The sequence below is a fragment of the Acinonyx jubatus genome, chromosome B4 (genome assembly GCF_027475565.1).
Source record: "Acinonyx jubatus isolate Ajub_Pintada_27869175 chromosome B4, VMU_Ajub_asm_v1.0, whole genome shotgun sequence".
Lineage (NCBI taxonomy): Eukaryota > Metazoa > Chordata > Mammalia > Carnivora > Felidae > Acinonyx > Acinonyx jubatus.
The window spans coordinates 33,702,231-33,724,722 of record NC_069387.1 but is presented as its reverse complement, the minus strand read 5'-3'; the positions used below and the strand labels follow the sequence as shown (position 1 = coordinate 33,724,722).

Sequence of the window (22,492 nt, the reverse complement as noted above, 5' to 3'; positions counted from 1 at the left end):
AGGAGGAAGTAAGACCAGCAGGCACATGGACTAGATTCTAAAAAAACAAGATTTGCTCCAGACTTCTATGAGCTGAACAGAGGTTCTGCTGTGCCAGAGAAAGGCCAACGGTGATCATCACAGTAGTGATGGTGAATACTTACTGAGCCCTGGTGAAGTGCCACGTGGCACAAGGCACTTCACATGAATTAGGTCACTCAGTTACACAATAACTCTAGGACTCCAGGATATATTAATATCGTCATTTTTACAAATGAGGCCACTGAAGCTTAAAACGGTTGGATCATTGGTGTGAGAGGTCAGGATTCCCTCCGGTGTCCGCACCTGTCATACCGTGCCCTCTTGGATTGTTCACCAAGAACCCAAGAATTCTTCAGCCACTAGCAGCTGTCAGGGTGGCAAACCCAGGAGCAAGATCATGACCAGTCTCCTGGCTGCCTGGGTCTAACTTCAGAAAGTGGATACTGGAAATCTGGGCAGGTCCTATTGTGAATGAAGCAGGCTGCTATGTCAAACAGCACATGAAGTTCTTAGATGGTTTAAGGGAAAATAGGGAATCATGGCTTTCATTTTTAAATGAATCCACTCATAATCAGAGAGTCCACTCCTAGATCCCACCCTCTCTGACAACTGTGTAAACATTATACTGCTAAGCAGACTGCTGGAGAAGATGTATGTTGTCCAGCAATCATTACATGATGAACATTTAATCCATGCTAAAAGCAGTATCCTGCTCAGCAATGGCTCACATTACTGCCTCCACTGGAGAAGGGATAAGGGAGAAGAGAGGGAACGGTCAGGAATTTCCACTTATGTTGGTGAGTCTTGAAGGAGGGGCTTTTCCTTGTTGTGTTACTCTGATGGAGAGCAAAGCCCCTTTGGGCTGGCCTGTCATCGACTTTTGGGGAGTCCTCTGTAACCTGGTTGTCCCATCTGGATGGAAAGGATACCTGTTTGCTCCAGTGCTAACTTGTTCTTTAGAGCCAGCAATGTGCAAACAGTTGAGGACTTCAACAGATGGGTACTGCACAAGCCATCTTCATTGCCTGGGGCAAAGTTTTCCAGACAGGCAATCAGGGAAAAACAAAACTAAAACCATAAAGCCAGTTTTCTTTTGTCTTCAGGCACCTGTTCTGTTCCAGAGAAAAGTAAAAGTACTATTTCCAGGGTCTCCTTTAGAAGATGCTTCCCCTCCCCCTCCCCCAATCCAAGGAAGGATCAAGGAGCTAATTAGGTCTGGGCCAATAGTCTCTGTGCAAACTAAACCACAAAGCAGCTAAGACTCAGCTAGGGGGTTTGTTAACAAACAGGTATTCCTGGTCTCCACCCCAAGCCCACTAAATCAGCTGTTCCAGGGGAGGGTCCAGGAATTACGTTTTTACCACATGTCCCAGGTGGCACTTATTATCAGGGAAATTTAGAGCAGCCATCCTTGGTCTTTAGACCACAGCATTACCTGGGAACTTTTTAGAAATGCAAATCTTGGGTTCTACCCCAAATGACTGAATAAAAAACAGCCCAGCAATCTTTGGCTTAACAAGCCCTCTGGGTGGTTCTGATGCCAGCAAAGTTTGATCAGCACCGCCCTAGGGCCAAGCCAAACCCAACTTGTGGCACTTAAACCAGCCGTTTAAGGAACCCAATACAAGAATCACTGGCCCTGCCCCTCCTCGTGAGGGATACCCTGTATTGTGCTTAGAGCTACAATGCACTACGGTGGTGACAGTAGGGGTGGCAATGATTTAGTGCTCCCTGGGCACCATGAACTGTGTCAGTTGTTTTATTTGATTTCATCCTCATAACAAACCAATGAGGTGCAGTGTTCTTTGCAGATGAGGAAACCGAGGCACAGAGAGGCCAAGAAATGTGGCCATAACTACTACGTGGTAGAACAAGGCTTCAAGTACAGGTCTGTTTGACTCCGATGTCATGCTCTGAATTATGATACTGCAATGCTCCCCCAAGCAGACGATGAAGTTAAGAGTTCTTTAAACTTGTCAAAAGTGAGTTCCTGGATTGGACCAGTGAATTCCTTAAAACAGTCATTCCTCATCTTCAAGGAAGGTCTGAGGGCTGAGAATGCACCTAACTCTGCTTGGTGCTGTAGGGAAGATGGAGAAAATACATGATACACTGTCTGCATCTGATCACTGCCCTCAGGGAAATAAGACAAAATCTGTGGCTCCTCCCTCTGAGCAATTCGGTTTAAGAGACCGTTTTTTCACTCTGCAAAGAGCTAATGCCACTTGTTGCTGTCGAGTTTGAGACACAGGCACCATTTGGGGCACCTGGCTGGCTCAGTCGGAAGAGCATGTGACTCTTGGTCTCGAGGTCATGAGTTTGAGCCCCATGCTATGTGTAGAGATTGCTTAAGTAATAAATAAATAAACTTAAAAAAAAAAAAAGAGGCAGACACCATTTGATGCAGACTGATTTCATATTCTTCTATCCTGCCCTTCCTATTGCACCCTGCTACATGTGCCACGGTGTAGCTTTCCTGAAATGTCCTTGCTACATACTGCTGCCTCGTTCCCTGTTAGTTTACAAATCACAGTGGAGGAAAAATCACAATGGCAGAAAAGCTGGCTGACCACACTCTAAGGCTAAGCTATTAGGTCTGCAGAGAGTGGGCTCTCCCTCATCGACACAGAGCAGGAACACATGCTCTGTGGATGTTCTGCGTAGAGATGTAGTTGTGTGTGTATGTGGTGTGTGTGTATGTGTGTATGTGGTGATGGCTTCTGAAATGCAGGTAGCCAGGGGGAGGCTGCCCAACAATGCACAGAAATGCTGTCTCTGAGGCCAGCCCAAGAAGCAGTTGATCCAAAGTATGTGTGAGGTGGTGGAATGCAGCTGTAAGTAGCTCTGCCCAGCAGACACCCTAAGAACATTCCTGGAACTTAAAAAAAAAAAAGCACTGCTTTCTTTAACCGCACACATTCCCTTCCTTACTCATGGCAACAAAGAAGCATCCCGCTGGTGTCTCAATGATAAGGCAAAGCCTCCACTAGTCTGGGAGACAGAGTAAGGGCTCCCCAGAAGCCCTGCAGGACAGTCTGACCAATAGTGACTTTACTCCAGCTTTTATCTTATTCCCTTTCCATGTCCTTGATAATCTTCATGGAGCATTCTGAGTTCTGTACTGACCCTGGTAGACCTGGGCCATAGTGAAAACGAGGCCCTGGGGTTAAGACAGTGGACTCAGGCAGTTCTGTGGGGGCTGGAGGGCACATGTCCTCCTCAGGCATCATTCAGTTACACTTAATTAAAACATCGGGATGGCCAAGCACAAAATCACTGGAGGAAGTCTGGAGAGGTGATGTGGCTTTCCCAAGACTGCAGGGTGAACTGGTGTCCTCACAGAAGCCCCTAATTTCAACCCTGAAGCTTCTTCTACTGAACCACCTGCCCCTCAACAGCACACTGCTTTAGGTTTCTGTTGTTCCCATGTGGAAGTCCTTTCTCTTCCAGTAAATTTGCAAACAACACCTGAGGGCAGGACCTGGGACTATTATTTATTTTTTTTCCTGTTACCTTTTCAATGAAACACAAAGTGTCAAGGCCATGGTAGGTGTTCAAGAACTACCTGGGGCGCCTGGGTGGCACAGTCGGTTAAGCGTCCGACTTCAGCCAGGTCACGATCTCGCGGTCCGTGAGTTTGAGCCCCGTGTCAGGCTCTGGGCTGATGGCTCAGAGCCTGGAGCCTGTTTCCGATTCTGTGTCTCCCTCTCTCTCTGCCCCTCCCCCGTTCATGCTCTGTCTCTCTCTGTCCCAAAAATAAATAAAAAAAACATTGACAAAAAAAATTAAAAAAAAAAAGAACTACTTACTGAATTTCTGCATTAAGTCTGGTGGGTTGTGTTCTTACCAGCTAACAAGATGACGAGAGGGAACTGCATGGAAAGGGGGAGATCAGCAGGGAGAACAGGAAGAATCCTGGACTGGGATCCAGGAAACCTGAGTTTGAACCTTAGTCAATCCTTGATCCTAATATTAGTCCCCATGTGTTTCCTTAACCACAGAGTGGTAAGATAAACGTTCTCGTCTACTTTGCAGGATTCCTGTGAGGATGACCAAGTGAGGTGATGGATACAGAAGTCCTTGGTAAATACTCCAGCGCCATGCAAAGTAGTAGTAAAGGCAACCACCATCGACATGCACTTACATGTGCCACATACTGTTTTAAACCCTTTATACTATTTAATCCTCACACCAATTCTGTGAGGAAAGTACTCGTATTGCCTTCATTTCACAGATGAGGGAACAGAGGCATAGGGAGGTTGCTTAACTTGCCTAGTGTCACACAGCTGGTAGGTGGCACCGATAGTCTGGCTCAGATCCCATGCCGAGGGCACGGTGCTGCCTCTCCCCACAAGCAGGACAGTATATTCATCTGGGGAAGAGGCTGCTAGGGCAAGCCATGGGCATGTTGCAGTACACGAGAAAGCGGGGCCGGAGCTCCCGGGCACAGGCTGACCTGCTGGCCACGTCCTCCTCTGCGCCTTTGTCCAGCACGCTGCTCAGGTTGTGCTCAGCCTGCGTCTCCTCAGGCACCTCCTCCAGCTCCTCTGCCTGTTTCACAGACAGGCGGTAGTTCTCCAGCTCAATCCTTTCAGGAGTACCCCTGAGTCTCTTAGCAATGCTAGGCTCTTCCAGGCCATTCACACTTGAACCTGAAAGACAAGCAAAGCAGCAAAGTTCTAGGACAAGTGAAGGGAAATGAATACATGCGGCGGGGGACAGAGAAAGTGCACGGAGGGAGGGGGCACTGACAAGGATATCTAAGCGACCAAGGGAGCCACCACTCATTTCAGTGAAAGGAGGGACAGGCCCTCCATGAAGGCCAGGGTCCCAGACAGGGAACAGCCTGAAAGTCAGTAAGGTCACAGAGGCCAGGAAAGGACTGTGGGCTGGGAGTGGCAGCCCTTCCCTGAGCAGGAGAAACAAAAGTCAGCCCCTAAAGGGGGGGCGCAGGCTCAGTCTCCTCTGTCATCCCTGAACCCAAGCCCAGTGGAGGGAAGAGGTGGTGGTGACTGTGGGGGAGGGGGTAAAAAGGACTTGGGCTAGATGCTAAGGAAGCGCTTTTCACTGATCCAGCCCCTCTAAAGTAGCTTTCATGGAGAAGGTGAGTCTTGCCAGCTGCCCCCCACCCTAATGATCCAGGACCCAGTCAAGGCTCATGCCCTGCATCTGGCCAACCTACAGAGGTGTCCAGGCCAGCTGCCTGCAGGACCTCTCACACTATGGAAGTGTCTGTCCTGTCACGATTAGATTCATGGTAAACATTTCCTATTTAACAAGAACACATAGGTGATGCTGTGCCCCTTCTGCTGCACAGTTAGGAGGAATATTGTCAGGTTGCCTCATTCTTGGTGATACCAGCTTGACTGCTTGGGTATGGTGGTGCCCAACCATCTTTCTGCTGTAAAGAGAGGATTTCCCCCTTTGTAATAATGAGTAATCCATGGGGTCATAATGTAGAAACCATGGGACTATCCTGTTCCACTATACTTTCATCCAGTGGTTTTTGTACCAATCCATTGATGAGTGGTGATTTAAAAATTTTTATCATTCCTTCTCCACTGTCATTCTTTGTAAAGAACTTTTCCCATTTCTCTGAGTACCACCATGACTCATGGATTTTGAAAAACTTAAATGTTGTATTTGACTACTATGTTTTCTTACTCTCCTTTAACCTAGAAGTTTCCCTGTTTCCCCCATTATTATTCTTTTTCATGTACCTTTTTATCTCAAATTTGGTCAGAAGAAGCCCACCATATTTATTCTTTAATGTCTTCACTGTAATGTGAAGCTTAGAGTCAGACAATGTCTGTAAGCTTAGAGTCAGACAAATCCAGGCTAGACACCTGACTCCATGAGTGACAAGCTGAAGGATCTCAGGAAAATTATGTAACTACTGAGAGTGCATTTTCTGATCTATAAATGAGGACAACCCTCAGCTCCTTTGATTATTATGAATGTGGAATGAAATTATATACATATATATACAAGTATGTGTACATATGCCAAACCTGTGTGCACTCCAAACCTATTGTCTTCCTCTTCTGCTTAAACCCAGCACATGGGCAGGATTCAGCAAATATGAGTTAAGTGATGTAACTGATGCCCAGTAACATTCTTAGCACCAGTTTGTGTTGTATCCATTTGCTCTGGATTATGAACAACAGTTACTTGACAAAGATGGGAAGGGAATTCTGGGCAGAGGGAACAGCAATAGCTAAGGTACACTGACATGCAATGGCAGCTTGGTACTACTAGACTTTCTGGTGGCAGTGTACTTGAAATGGTAGTGAAGAGAAAGAGACTGGGGTGAGAACAGAGCATGCACGGCCTTCGGTGCCATTCTAAGATCTAAGAGATAACACTGGGTTTTGGTAGGCAACATCATACCAACCCAGTGTTGAGTGACAGGTGGCTTATCAGGTGAAGGCCAGAACCTCTGTAATGAAGGACTAAAGTAAAGGGGTAGGAATATTGAATTAGTAATATCTGTGACATAACAGGTGTGCAGAAAATCTTCTGGAAGACTGGCACTTTTGTTGTGTACAATGTTCTCAACCTCTCTGTAATATCATTAGAAAGAACATTTTATGAATCCAGGTAGTCACAGAATAAAGTCTGAGTGCATCTATTGGATTATCAGGTTCTTCCACCAAATAGCATCTTTCAAATTTACTAGAGAATCTTTACTGAAAAACAAAACCCAGGGCACGTTCATCTATAAATTCAGGTAAATGTCTAATGATGGAGTCAGAGCATGAATCCTTGGGCTCACTAGGGCCCTGTGCAACGCCCACCTGTCCTAGTCTTTGCAACTCCAGTTGGGGCATTTTATACATCCCTGGCCCATTGCCCAAAGTATAAGCTATAATGCTGGATCAAAGCATCTGGACAATTAGGAAATATGTGGGCTTCAGGTAATAGAAAAAAGAGACAGGGAGCACAGCAGGTGGATGCTGCCTCAGCATCCTTCAAACCAACCCCCCTATCCCTGGCCCCTGGAGTGCACAGGCTCCAACTGCACTGGTTCATCATTTCCAAACATCAGTCTTCCTGTCCTCTGTTGCTCCTTCCCTTCATCAAAACCCAACATGATAAACATGGGAAGGCTAAGGATCCCCTGACTATAATATCATCTGATTCTTTCCTTCTCATCATGTATTTTTGACAAATGTCCTTAAAACAGAACGCAGACAAGAAAGTGAAATACATGTGAAGCCACTACCCAAGTATAAAGTTTTGGGGAACTCCATAGATAGAGAATAAAAATCAGTATTTCTTTTAGCTAGGGAACAAAAAAATAGAATAAGAACTACCACTTCAGGGAAACAAACAACCAACACTCATCAATTCAGATCCAAGCAATTTCAAGGTAGAGTGAACAAACACACTCATGCAGAGAAACACTCAATACGTGATGTCTGTTTTTAGTGGGTAAAAACCATACTCTGTGCCAGAAATTCTACCAGAACCTTGAGCAAAAAAGCAGACTAAAACACTCTCTACTCTTAAAGATCTGTGGGCTAGTCACAGAAGAGACAGTCCTGCCCAGGAATCATTTCAGTATGATGTGTCAAGTATCATGGCTTATGCATGCATGTGGTGCTATGTGCATACATAAAAGGGCAACTCTACCCAGAGAAGTCAAGAAGATGTTCTGGAGGAATATGGAGGTTGCCTAGCCAGCTTTAAAAAAAAATTCCCTAAGGGGCGCCAGGATGGCTTAGTCGGTTAAGCGTCTGACTTCAGCTCAGGTCATGATCTCGCAGTTTGTGAGTTAGAGCCCCGTGTTGGACTCTGTACTGACAGCTCAGAGCCTGGAGCCTGCTTCAGATTCTGTGTCTCCCTCTCTCTCTCTGCTCCTCCCCCACTCACACTCTGTCTCTCTCTCTCAAAAATAAGTAACATTAAAAAAAGAATTTTGTAAGGGAGGTAATAGCTGGAAATGAGGTATCTGAAATTCAATTCAGAGACATTAAGCAACCTGCCCAAGGTCACATAGCCAGTGAGCAGTGCAGCCAAGATTTGAATCCAAGGAGGACAGCATTACTTCAGAAGACTACCATGGCTGTCCCTAGGCCTATGGTGTGAAGAAAAGAAAAGGAAGGAGTGTTTCCACAGAGTCCTATTCTGCTTTCCCCCTTGGGACTCTTCACCATTCTCTCCTCCCCACTACAGTTTTCAAGAGGAAGGGCACAGAACTTCATGAGAGCATCTTAGAGCACAGAATCTGGCATCTGGAAGGACATTCCATCCTCCTTGAAGAATTTCTATAAGCTCTGGAGTCCTCAAAATGCTATGGGGAATTAAAAAAAAAAAGAAATCAACAAAATTAGCATGGTTGGTTCTCTGTGCTAAAGCAAGGGGCTCTCTTCTAGATTAACCAGATGGGGATGATAAACTAAGATCTCAAAGGAAGTAACAGTGGAGGAGACCTGGGCAGTGGCTATAACACTGTGACAAACACAGAACTTCTCCCTCATCCCCTGGATCCTCCCTCTCTCAACAACAGAAGAGCTCGAGGGAGCAAAGACTGTAGGAGAGCAGATGTAAAAATAGCTGACAGATGCTGGTTTGGCAAGTCACTGTGTAACCAGTGGGGTCAGGCTGGCTGGCCCAGGCCCACCTGGCCTCTCCACTTCACATGCCTCTGTGTAAGAGCAACTATACCAGGGACTTTCCAGCTAAAAGTGGATAAGAGATTTGGAATAATTTCTAAGGCTGAGTCTTCACTAAGTCAGGGCAGGCAGATCTCGGGTCATTGGAGGCCAATTCCAGCTTCACACATACCAAAAGGAAACAGCTCCCAGAATCTGGGTCGCATCCTAAATAGGAAAAAGGCACTGGGCCTGACCTAACGGCTCTGTTTTGGAACAGTCACTGCCTGCATGAGCTCCATACATCATCCTGAAAGAAATATTTTTCCTAACAGGACAACCTGCTCTCAGCTGATGTGCCACAGCTGCCAAAAGCCTTTATTTGTGTCTGTCTGATTCCTGAAGGGACACGAGGGATGTACATGACACTCTCAAGGCGGGCCTTCCCAGTCCTCAGCAGGCAGCAGCGCCATTCCCCCTTTTCCTCCTGCAGTGGCAGCAATGCCCTATTACGAGGTGGAGCCAGATGCATAGGACACTGCAGGACTTTGGGCAACTGTGAAGGGTATCACCTAAGAGACTGGAGCAACTGAGGGGATGCTCTCCTTCTGCCCATATTCACTTCTGGCCTGTTTCCCCATTCCTTTTCCTTTCCTATAAGCTTGGGAAAGCTTGAATGAAATCTGAAAGTCTAAAAAGGACTTAGGAAAGGCACAGTAAATTGAGATTGATAATTGATTTTCATCATATTCCCCATATTTAGAAGGAGAATGGATGCTACGGTTCATTCATTCAAGCATACACTCAACAAATATTTATTGAAAAGCTACTTCTAGCCAGGCACTGTGCTAGGTGTTCAGGCACACCAGCGGACAACACGGGCAAGATCTCTGCCCTTGGGGAGCCTGCACTCTGATGGACTATGGGTGTCACATATCTGTTAAGAGAAACCAATGACTCAAGGTGTCAAAAGGTTTCAACTGTGGTCATGTTCTAATAAAATGGCCCTGTGATTTGCAATGATTAGTATCATTTGAGGAAAAAAGTACTCTTGCCATTTTGATATACAGAGATTTTTCTCTTAAGGATGCTCTCTCTTATCAAAAGTTACTGGATATTTTTGTTGCAACTTCTTTTTTTAAAGAAGGTCAACTAATTTCAGATGGCCTTCTCACACATTCATCCAAAGCCTTGCCTGTCCACAATCCTGCACAAAGGAAAGCACCAAGTCATGAATTAGGTCTGAGCTATAAGGTCTCAAGGAGGTGTTAAGGAAAATAAAGTTTCCTGAAGAAAATTACCAGGCTGGCAGTACAAATCTAAATTCGTGGACCCAGTGCAAAATCTGTCACAGTGACTTTTATGTTACCTGATTGTTCACTGGTCTCAGAAACATTCACAAAATCACCCTGGGAGATTAGGGTGTCCCTCCTCACACAGAACCCCAACCCTTATAAGGCTACAGGGGGAATTTGTGTCTTAATTTTGTTTTCTCCCTGCCCTTGTTGGAAATGATACAGAAACTACACTCTCTCACGTTTCCTCATATACTGGGAAATAAGGATGAAACCATCTGAAGTGGTGGCTGGTCTAAAATAGAACCACCGTCCAGCCCAGAGAGTTTCTCTCTGGGGGACAAAGCCTGGGTCTTGGGCCCTGCTTCCTTTTGGAATGTATTAGGCTGCAGCTGGACCCCAATGACTTGAGCAGGGCTGGTCATAACACAGTAAATAATCACCGTGGGTATTAATCCACTCTTTCCATCATGCTTTGAGCTCAAGTTCCCATATGAGTTGTTGGCTTAGTAGCCTGAAAAGCAGGCAGAGCACATACCATGCAAATTGACTGCCATTTTGGCTTTCACCTGCCTTAGGGACTTCCTCACTGCTCTAGTCAAGCTGGACAATGTGATCTGGTATCTGTGGGAGAAGGACTTTGGCCTGTGTTTAGGATTAGGATGTCACTCCCAGCCTAGAACCCAATCTAGGGAGGAAAGATTTATTAGGGCTAGATAAAAGGCCCTACAGTTTGTAAAAGGCCTTTCTTTGCTTATTATAAGGTGCCTGGGACCACAAATTTGGGCTCTCCCCCTCTTTAGCTCCTCAGTTCATTTGCCTTAGTAGACTCTGCTTGACTGGGCTCACATTTTTACACCTTTTACAGAGATTTCTCATTCTCTGCACTAAGCACTTTGCAAGCATTGCAGCTGTACATGGAAAAGGACCCTCTTGCTTTGGAGACCAAAGAAAGAAGTTTCCAAGCCACTGTTAGGGCTAGGTGGCTTTTGCCCCTCTACCATCTAGCCCCCAAGAGACTCTACTATGGCTTCCTACTAGCAAAGAATCTGCTTCTGAAGCAGGTGATGAAGGAATAAAGACAACTACCTGTGTCAGGCACCGTGACAGGTATGCTACACACACTGGCCAGTGACTGTCACAACACTCTTGTCAAAACTATTATTACTATTACACTGAGGGTCCTGAGTCTCTGTGATGTTAAGTAATATGCCCAAAGGTTCAAATGAGGCAGATCCAAGACTAAACCCAGGGCTGTGTTACTCTGCAGCTTGGGCTCCTTCCATTAAACTATGCAGGGTAGAATTGTTAACAGCCCCTTACTCATGAACTATTTATTCTTCAATTGGGGTAACTGTATCTTTATGTGGGCACAGAGAAAAGTAGGTTATGTGGATTCAAGGGGAAGCTCAGTTGCTCTGGAGACATTTAATTACCAAGAGTTGAGAAATTCTGTGCTAAATATTACATGACAGAAGCCAAGAAGGGAAAAACCCAACAGGGATCAAATCAGAACAGTGTCAGAAAATAAAACACCTGCATGGGAACGGGGGCTCATGCAGACTGGAATGCTGTCTCTCAGGAATGCCGAGGGCACTTGCCCTCCCTTCATCAGGGTACTGAGGGGCCCTTTCTCCACCACAGCTCTTTGCTCTTCATCTGTGTGATTCCATGGAACTTTTACCGTTAAGTCTGTTTTCTAATGTTAAATTATTCTTCCTGTTATTATTACAGTATCTCCCAAAGGTGCCTTTTGGCAGATGGAAGTCCTGGTATACGTCATTATATGTGGCCAAGGCAAAAAGGTTTGTTTTAAGGTATATACCTGACTCTTCCTTACAAAAATTCTTACCAGTGCATCATATAGCTCTCTTGATAATATATTTTTCATGTGTTGTACTGTCTCACAGATAAAACTCAACTTGATCCTTAATAGTCAACTGGGTCACCCTACTAAAATAGCTACCTCTTTGGTGTTGGAAGTTGTGAGCATTTCTAAAGCACAGGGGTCTGGTTGTGTTTTCTCTTAAGTCTCATGAGAGCTGTGCTCTAGCTAATATTCTACCTTCCTTATCTGGCTGTCCACTTTCACATACCTGAGGGTGAAATATCAGAAGGGGGTAACTGTTGTGCAATGGGCCTTGAGCAAACTATTTTCACGTATTAGTTTATGTATATGCCTCACCACCCAGGAGATTCTGTACATTTGACTATATATAATCCATCAAATCAATCCAATGTGGAGCTGATCTCCGAAATCATAAAAGGCAGGTAAAGAGAAGGATGGTTCAACAAGGTAAGTCAAGATCATCCCTTCTCTTCTACTTCTGCCTATTGCTACCTAATTCTGCCTACTGGATCCACCTCTGTCCTCTTGAAGGGCTCTTTCATGCATCTATCTCCTGTTCATGGGGCTGAATGTACCCCCAAACCAGAGGCTCTCCTAGGGAGTGGAATTATTCCAGTCATCTTTGTGTTTCTGGTGCCAACTGTTGTGTCAATAATGTGTTTTGAATAAATGACCAAGGTAAAAGTTCTAACCCTGTATCTAAACTAGAATATCAATTCACTATAATTTTAAGAAGTTAGTTGAACATACTATGGTCTCAGTTTCCTCATCTTAAATTTTTTTTTTAACATCCATTTATTATTGAGAGACAGAGACAGAGCATGAGCATGGGAGGGGCAGAGAGAGGAGGAGACATAGAATCTGAGCTGTCAGCACAGAGCCTGACGCAGGGCTCAAACTCACAAACTGCAAGATCGTGACCTGAGCTGAAGTAGGATGCTTAACTGACTGAGCCACCCAGGCACCCCTCAGTTTCCTCATCTTAATGCAGAAACTTTAAGGCCTCTGTGGAGAGCCCCGAGAACAAATGGGAGATACCACCCTGTGAAAAGGGTAAGTGTACCAAGACAGCAACTGTTCCCTTAGCACCTGGGAAAGAGAAATTCCTATGAAGTTGCCAAGGTCTTAGAAGACCTTGCATTAAGACTCTGAAAAGAGACTATCTCAAATAATCTGATGTCCAAAAGTAATGACTTCATTCATTTCACAGTAGAGAGTGGGTTAGTTCTAGCAGCAGCTTAGAACTGCTTCTAGTAAGACCAGACCCATAACAGGCCAAAAAAGAGAGGTGCAAAGGCAGAGAAGTCTGCATGCAGGGCACTCCAAGCTGATGCGCTTTTCTCAAGATGCCAGGTTTAAATTCCAATCCCTCCTACTCTACTCCAGAGCAGAGTGCCAGTGGCACTTCAGTCAAGAGTGTATCCAAACCTGGCTCTCAGGTGGCTGACACATGGCCAGTTGCTCAGCCAAGAAAGTGATTTTCAACTTCTCAGGGCTTTACCCATAATCAGACTATCAATAAGGACAAACCCACATCCCCATGAAAGCCTCTTCGAAATAGGTTCTCTCTTAAAGACACAAAATCTCAAACAGCCATCCCTTATCTAGCCAAAGATATATTTTTGGAAAGGAACTAAAATCCCGTCCAGCAATGTCTACAACTACCACTTGATACTCATATTTACAACGGTTACATCTTTGTTTTCATCTGTTAGAAGGTCACGGAGACTGCCCTGGAGAAGAAACAACAGTGCTGGGGACAGAGGCTCTAGAAGGCTGATGGAATGGGGCACACTGACCTGGACTCGGAGAGTCCTTGCTAACGAATGATGCTGTAGCATTGGCAGCAGGTGGGGGCTACGGTCCTCTGGGCCCCCATAAAGTGCCCATCCATACACTGATTCCAAAAGAAAAAATCAGACCCTTCCCTTCTGCAAATGGGTCATGAGGTGGCACTGAGGACTACAGGGGATGGCGGTTGTGGGTCAAGCCAGCAGAGATGCAGACAGTCCCTAGGACCATGTGTAACCCTAATTCTGCCTAGGATAAGGCTAACTGACACCTGCTCAGGCCTGACTTTTGGGTTAGGTGTTAACAATTTACTCTAATGTAAACCCTATCTATGATTGTTTTCACTTTCATTACTATGGTGAAAACTCCCTAGGGTATCATGGAATTAGTATGTGATTTCACATCCCATCCATGCAGGCCGAGAAAAAAGCAATGCCAAATTTAGCCAAGCACTTGCAGAGACTTAACAATGCTTCAAAAGAGCTGGCATTCGGTGCATGCAGGCCAACTCACCCCAGACCATTCCCCTAAAGACTAAAGAGAGCCAAACCCTTCTTACTGTTCTGTTCCCCTAATCTCTCCCCCCAGTCAGATCTCCCCTTCCCCTAAACCTCTGCTGGTTAGAACATATCCCAATGGGCCTTCTTGTCCTAACCCCACAGGACACACAGACCAGAGCGGGAGACCATCAGCCAGTCAGTAGAAACAGTCCTAATTCATTTTCTCACTCCAATTATTCCAGAATTTTCTGGAATTCCTACGAATGATAATATGTGATATTCCTATAAAGCTTTTAAATAAACAAGTTTCCATACATTTTAGCTTATTTGCTTTTTACAACAACCTTATGAAATAGAGAGGAGCAGGCTCTATTTTTTTTTCATTTTATAATTTCATATGTTAGGCTCCGAGAAGGTAATGACCAAAGATGACAAGGATAATAGGCTGCAGACTTGGAACTCAAATTAGAATCTTTTGTTATCAAGATCTATGTTTGTTCCATTTAGACCCAGCCCATTTCTCTGAGGCTGTGGTCTTCCCAGAAGGGTAAGCACATTCTGAGGGTGCAGGGACAATTAATTCACTGGAAAAAACACTTAGACCTTCATTCTTTACAAGTTTTTTTTTTTTTTTTAATGTTTATTTTTGCGAGAGAGAGAAGCAGAGTGTGAGCAGGGGAGGGGCAGAGAGAGAGGGAGACACAGAATCCGAAGCAGCCTCCAGGCTCTGAGCTGTCAGTGCAGAGCCTGACGTGGGGCTTGAACTCACGAACCGTGAGATCATGACCTGAGTTGAAGTCAGACGCTTAACTGACTGAGCCACGCAGGCACCCCTAGACCTTCATTCTTAATTTATTTTTTACCCTGCCTTCTAAAATGTTTTGTAAATGCCCAATAGCAAATGCAATGTTAGTGGGGTACTGGCATGTACATAAGTATACATATTTTGGAATGTAGGTGTTCATAATTTTCACAGGGGGAGGCAGAAAAACTTAGAGATACTCCTGTAAGGCTCCAACATGGTCCTGTATCACCTTCATTATTCTCACACTCTTTCCTGATCTCCTACTGGGAACAATAAAATTGAGGTTAACTGCATATCAATGTCATGCCATTTCTGACTTTTTCCCTCAGGTATGATTTGGCAATAGCTGGAGACAGTTCTGGTTGTCATAGTCTGGGGAGGGGGGTGTACTGACATCTAATGGGTAGAGGCCAGGGATATTGCCAAATATCCTACAATGCACAGGACAGTCTCCACAACAAAGAGTTATCCAGCCCAAAATGTCAACAGTGATGAGCTGGAGAAGCACTGGCCTAGAATTTTTTTTTTTTCAACGTTTATTTATTTTTGGGACAGAGAGAGACAGAGCATGAACGGGGGAGGGGCAGAGAGAGAGGGAGACACAGAATCGGAAACAGGCTCCAGGCTCCGAGCCATCAGCCCAGAGCCTGATGCAGGGCTCGAACTCACGGACTGCAAGATCGTGACCTGGCTGAAGTCGGACGCTTAACCGACTGCGCCACCCAGGCGCCCCAAGCCTAGAATTTATATCAAACTATTTCTAATCTCCCACCAACAGGCCACCAGTCCACCAAATATTCTGACTGTGGCTTGACTGGACTGGGTGCATTAAGAACAAAGAGTAGTGAGCTCATGAATCTTCATCTCTGCTGCCAAGGTAAGACATCCTGACCAACGGAAATGCAATATATGAATGGCCAACTGAAAACTGCCATGCTGAACAGACAGCTCTTGGCTTGCTGCCCACAGAGAGGAAATCTAGGGAAGATGTTCAGATTGCTGAGTGAGGAGCTAGTTCTCATGCACACACTGAGCAGATGTACAAGTCGTTGCATGAGACACCGGGACTTTCATCACCCTATGGTACACCTCCACTTACAAAAGATGACCTTGCTCACCCTCAGCAATGCCACTCAAGGACAACTTACCCATACCCCCATACTGTCCACACTTATCTTACGTGCGAGCCCCACGATTAGGCCAAAGTAGGAATTAAAGGAGACTTCTCCTTTCACTCACTTTTAGCTAGAATAGTCTGTGACAGACACATTATGGCAGGACCTCTCAGTAAACCCAGGGAGAAAACTAGGCTTGAAGACACAATGTGGCAAAATGTTATCTTCTTTCTCTTTTTCCACTTTCCAAAAACATCTTATCTGTGAGCTCTAGGAGCTCCCTATCCTGTCATGCCTTTCCAAAGCTGTGTCCAAATGTGTTCAGGACACTTCTTGAAATCAGTTCTGTGCCTGCACCAAATTTTAACCAACAGGGCAAAACCAAAATTGTTCACCCGGAATGATATGTATATTTAGTCCAAAGATTTAAAAGTCAGTCATTTGACATGTGAGTTGAGTCCAAAGTAGCCCAAACTTGTGCAGGTAAGAACATCCATGTTTCTCTGACATCACAGGTGACTCTATTCAAACTGTCGGTACAAAAGAGGCATAGAATCATCTCTCTCTTCCCTCATACCCAAACTCTACCCAGGGCCAGGGCAAGGTAATTTCCTATGAGGACTGTGAATGATAGCTGTAAAAGCAGTAAGAATGAAAATGTCAGTTCAACCATCCTGGAGCGTTTTAAAGAAGTATAATAAAATGAGATAGTAGAGCCAGAGGATAAGCAAAGATTTATAAGTTAGAAGCACTGGGGTCCAGGGAACAACAACAATAAACATCTCCCCCCCCTCCCCCCCGCCAAACATAATTCCGTCTCCTCCAGGTTGTCAGCAAGGTATGTTCCCATTTGGAGGGACATACGCCTGTTCTGGGCTTATTCGTGCTAATACAACTTTAGGCTTGATTTTATCTGTAATGAGCAAAGACAGCTGACATGGAGAAAACAAAGAAGGAGTCCATTTCATATTATTTACAGTCAATTCAGTGATTATTATTCTCTTCCTCAATTTTTGATGTTTTCCCCCCCTCACACCTCAGTGATAAAACCTTTCTCTCTTTAATATAGTATCTTCCCAAAGGCACACTCCTAGCCCTGGGATCACGCCCAGGAAACTGGAGGATGTATATCTCTCAGAAATAATCCAAATGCACACTCATTAATTTATATAGCACATTCACACATGTTTACAAAAATCTTATTTGCGGAGCTACACATAGTGTTTTTCCCTTTTACCAAGTACTGACAAGGTGAGGTTACAGAAAACAGATGAAGGGAAGCTGTATGGCATAGTGTGTAAACAATGCTCTTGGATCTTCTGCATGGATTCTATCCTGACTCTGTATCGACTGTTTATGTGGCCTTGACCAAGTCTGTTCGACTTCTGTGTGCCTATTTCCTCATCTGTAATATAATACTTCCCTCACAGGCTACTGTGAGGATCACATGAATGCTATACATAAAACTCCTAGACAATGCTTAGTACATATAAGTGCTAGGTTATTATCGGTTATTATTACTACTATGTGTCTTCCTACATTATTTTCTATGAGTTAGTACATAGACTATAGTAAATTAACCAGTATTCATCACATGGGGGAAACAATAGGAGTTAGCTTCAAGTTTTAATCTCTTATTTTTATTTGAGTTAAAGACTTTCGCAGAGAAGGGGCTCCCTTGATTATAAATACAGACAGCTCTCTGGTGCAATATTTTCAGCAGCATGAAGGATGGTTGCTAGCTATCAGCAATAGAGCAAAGCCTTTAAGACTCTGGCTGTTAACTCCTACATACTATCAATTCCCCGTTACCCCAGATGCCCAGTGCTGCCTACTTCTACAAAGCCCTTCACTGAGATTTGGATAGCCCTGGAGCCACCTTCCCTGCACCCTGTGTCCCAATGTTACTAGGCTTTTGTACCCATGCTAATTCCCCAAGAAAGGTGAACCAGCTAAAAGACAGGGAAGTAGCTGGTTTAGAGTAATTCACATTAGAGTAACTCTAGGAGAGAATATTTACTTTTAAAAGAAGAACGTACTAACTCAAGTAAGTCTTTTGTTGGTAAAATGGTGGGAGGGAAACTTTATAGTTGGTGTCTCTCTTAGTTCTAAAAACAGAGAAACAATAAATAAGCTGTTGGGGCACTTGGGTGGCTCAGTTGGTTAAGCATCTGACTCTTGATTTTGGCTCAGGTCATGATCTCATGGTTCGTGAGTTCGAGCCCCACATCCCATGTCAGGCTCCAGGCCCTGCACTGACACTGAGGAACCTGCTTGGGATTCTCTCTCTGCCCCTCTCTATCACTTGTGCATGCATGTACTCCCACACTCTCACTCCCTCTCAAAATAAGTAAATAAACTTAAAAAAAAAAAGAATGAATAAGCTGTTATAATCCTATTATAATCAATATCAGCTATTCACTGGTTATCGGGTTGAGCTCAGTCTAAGAAACCCCCTATGAGTTAACTTTTAGAGACAAACTCTTCTCCCTAAGGTTCCAGATAGAGTCTACTTAATCATACTTTTTAGTTTCAGGTTTGCTTTCTGAGCAGCTACCACATGTTAAGAGGATTACCCTCTCTAGAATGTACTTTCATAGTATTCCTGGCTTTATTATAACCTTGAAAGAACATGAGAACTGAATGAAAACATATTTATTTAGGCCTTTGACAGTGAAACCGCTCTGGTTTTGTCCTATGTTTGCTGAGGAAACCAAAACTCACTGAGGTCCTGAGTTTTCTGGTGCCTTATGTCCTTGCCTGGTAGTGGCGGTCTTTAGTAACTGAACTTGGGGCCCTTACCCTTTTAGCTGAGTTCATCTTTTTCAGGGACTTGGCTTTAGTAGAGGCCCAGTAATACTAGGACACAGGGTACAGGGAAGGGAGCTTTTGAAGCTTAGAGAGGCAGAGAGCCCTGGGTGTAAAGTTCTTCTGGTAACAGGTGACTTACTATGAAATAATTACTAAAGGCCTACAATCCCAGGCAAGCACCTAAAAGAAATCAGGCTATACTATGAAACAGTGACAAAATGGAAATAACCCTGATATTTTACAAAAATAAAGAATAAGGAATTCAATCACTTAATAGGCACATTTGGAACAGTTTCATATGATTAATGTATAATCACAACAAGCTAGGTAAGAAAGAATAGAGGTGAAGAAAACATACGAGGCCAATAGAAATTCTGACTCAGTTGTAAAAATTTTTCTACTAATTATCCTAGGATGGCCCCAGGAGACTCTATTCTATAGCAAGGCAGAGCTGGGGCCCTGGACTCCCTTTCTGTTGAAATGTGTTCTAAAACTCCCCCTTTTATGCCAATGAGGGGCCCCTGTGAGGGGTGTGAGCCTTCTTCATATTTTGGGAGCTCTCGGACTATACTTGTGCGTACAGGTTGGGAGGAAAAGAACAACATCAAAGCAAGGCAAGGTCGAGTTTAGTTAGCTTGAGTTAGGGTTTGGGCGCTGGCAGTGACTCAACCTTTTGCCCATTGTCCTTCCTGGAGGCCCATAAAAATGCCTCAGAAATAATTCAAAATGTTCATAAACTACGCAAAGCTACGTGGAAGCTGACCCACAGGAAGTAAAAAAGGAAACAGTGTGCATGTGGCTAGTGAAACCTGGAAGTAATTGAAGGAGAGTCACTTCTGCTGGAGCCCCGCCTCTCTTCTCAGGCATATGGAAGGTGTTTCTGCGCAAAAGCCTACCCCGTCCAGAATGTAAGTGTTGAAGAGACAAGGAGCAATTGTGAAGAAAGAGCTATCAGGAGCCAACACACACAGCCGAGAATTATGGGCAGTGACGAGACAGAGAGAGGAACACAGCCCCATGGCCTAACCTAGGCAGGGAGTGCCAATTTGACTTCCCTCCCTCTCATTTCATTATGACTAATCTACTTGTTGGCACTTGCTGGATGCTTGGCTGGGTGTGAGTTTCAAGGTAAGGACTGGTTTTGGAGTCTCCATGAGGTTTTGGAGGCTTGAGAAAGGGACTGGGATTCAGGGAGGATTCTTCCTGAAATCTCTGTCTGGCTGCTATATTTAAGACAGGCCCACATGGGCATTTTTCTTCTATTTGTACATCAAGGGGGACACTTGTGGGACCTGGGTCTGACATGGCATCATTTTGCCCTATTTTTCAGTATGAAAATAGAGTGGCCCATTTTCATTGCCTGTACTGCTTCCACATCTACACCAGAGGATCCCTCATAGGGAGTATCTAAATTAGGGACATCTTCAGGGAATTTATGAGAAAAAAGAGAATGGATTTCAAGAAGTTTCAGAAAGAAACTGAGACCCAAAGGGAATTATTCAGGGTCTTCACAATGGGTGGCACGGAATCACATCAGGTGTCAACATCTTCTTGTTAGATGCCTTAGGACACTGTTCTGAACAATGTTGGCTCTCCTCCCCTTTATTACTGGGGCATGGAAAAGGCAACAGAGGCAAAGGTCAAAAATTTGAAAATTATATACATATATTTATCTCCTTACTGATTCTTAGTCAATTTATTAATTGTTGCTTATTGCATCCCTCACATCCCAATTCTTTTTCTCCCAGCCTTTTTCAGGCACCAGGATAGGGACTGACTCATTTCAAAGAAAGGGGAACAACAGATCATAGACTTGGAGGTGGGGGTGGGAATGAGCAGGCCAAGAGAGGCCACTCAAACTCTCTGTGGGGATAAATTCTGAACCAGCCATGCTCTGAGGATTACAAACAACGGTGTTCTGACACAACTTTAGGCTCCCTGACAGGGCAGTCTGGTAATCTAGAATGCCAGGAGAACCCAGCACTGTGCTTCTCTACTCTGTGGGTAAACCTAAGAACTCTAGGTCCTAAGCAGACTGCTTCAGAGTAGAGGAGGCCAGGAAGGTCTTTTTAACAACAGACACCCAATTCTCTAGAGCCCAGTGGGAGCAGACTTGGTGCTGAGTGCTCCCTCACCAGCTGCCCTCTTTTGGCCCAATTTAGCACCAAAGGTGGGCTGTGCCACTGTGGTCCGTATGCCAACACTGCATAAGAGGCCATCACTGCTATGGTCACAGCAGTGTGTGTGAGAAGGGCCCAGGTTCATTTCTCCAGGCTTGAGAGTGAGTGGCCAAGCAGAACTGGATATCCTAGCTTAGTGTCTAGGCCACAGCAAAGACAGAATGAGAGAGACATCAGCTGGGGAGAACAGAACAAGAACCTTCAAAGTCACCAGGAGTGAGGTCACTGTGCCTTAGGCAAAAGCCTCAAAGCCGAGGAGAGAAACATAACTACCCCAGTTCCCTATAGCAGTCTGCTAGAGTCAGGAACAGGAAAGGCAGGCACCTGGCTCTGTGTCTCCATGGCAGACATGGGCTCAGTGTGTGTTTCTATCCCTCCATCTGCTCTAGTCCTCAAGTCCCTCATGCTGGCTGACTGGATGTGGGGCACAGGTGGTGTCTTTCCGCTCTTTTCTATCTGCAGCTGCTACAGAACAAAATGTCTTCCACATCCCCTGTGAATAGAGGCCCTTCTGTTAACGACAATCTATATTTTAGGTGTAAACAGCCCATTTCCCCATTTTAATACATCTACACTCTCTCCTGATCCCACCCCAGAACTGATAGTCCTGAGGCACAATGGCTTTCAGGCCCACTCCTGAGACCTGAAAAGCTAATCCCTTTCCCACCCTCCAAACAGGAAAAAGGGAAGGAAAAGAAAAACTCAGAAACCTGAAGATTGTTTGGAATTTATTCTCTTAAATAAGAATGGTAACATTCGTTAAAAAAAAATTAAAAGCACAACACCTTAGTTTCACAGCAACGGCAAAAACAAAGTTACACAATGAAATTAAAAAACTCACAAAGAAACACACCAAAAACTCACATCACAGATTAAAAACAAGGGCAAAAATAAAGGCTTTAGGGAAGGCCAGAAGCGGACAGGTGATGCATTCCTTGGCACAGTTCGTCCTCCCTTGCTCTGGCATCTCTGTACCACTGCCATGGGAACCTGGCTTGCTGCCATCCCCCCACCTCCACCCCAAGCCGAATGGCCCAGGAAAAAGGGAACCCCTTAATTCACTGATCAGGACTTCAAGGCCATGCTGCAGCCCCTTTAGGAGGGACTGAAAACAGTCCACTGCCCGAAAGACACCAAACACCGAGACAATAGGGAAGCTACAATAACTAACCCAATGTAACTGATACACAAGCCTAGAAGCAAAACAGAGGTAAGGTGGGGGGTTTGGTCTTCTGTGGCATTTCGCAAGCAACAGAACCCCTGCTTTCCTAGTCTGCTCCCAAATCAACTTTCCGAGGTTGGGAGTGTGTGCTGCTCATTTTCTGAGACATCCACGCCCCGCCCCCCCAAAGTCTCCACCTCCACAGGTGTGCTGGTTGCTCTATTCCCGTAAATCCTGACCCTAACTGTAACCCAGGCCAGTGGCATGGTTCCCCAGTGTAAAAAAGCTCCCTTGATTTCCAGAACCAAGGAGCAAGAAGCTTCAGAAACAGTTTCATTATTATTATTATTATTATTATTATTATTA

General features: G+C 44.8%; 1 protein-coding gene across 24 annotated transcripts in view; it reads right to left on the bottom strand.

The window, feature by feature from the left end:
* The window catches only part of MICAL3 (microtubule associated monooxygenase, calponin and LIM domain containing 3), a 224,448-nt gene that overhangs the window by 47,186 nt on the left and 154,770 nt on the right, over window positions 1–22,492 (bottom strand). For all 24 annotated transcript variants that reach the window (XR_003425320.2, XR_003425321.2, XM_053225540.1 and 21 more), the window contains one exon: window positions 4,478–4,673. Coding sequence is in view for 22 of the 24 variants with exons in the window: in XM_053225540.1 (XP_053081515.1) it covers window positions 4,478–4,673 (196 nt within the window). In the remaining 2 variants the exon portion in view is untranslated. The remainder of the gene's footprint in view (window positions 1–4,477; window positions 4,674–22,492) is intronic.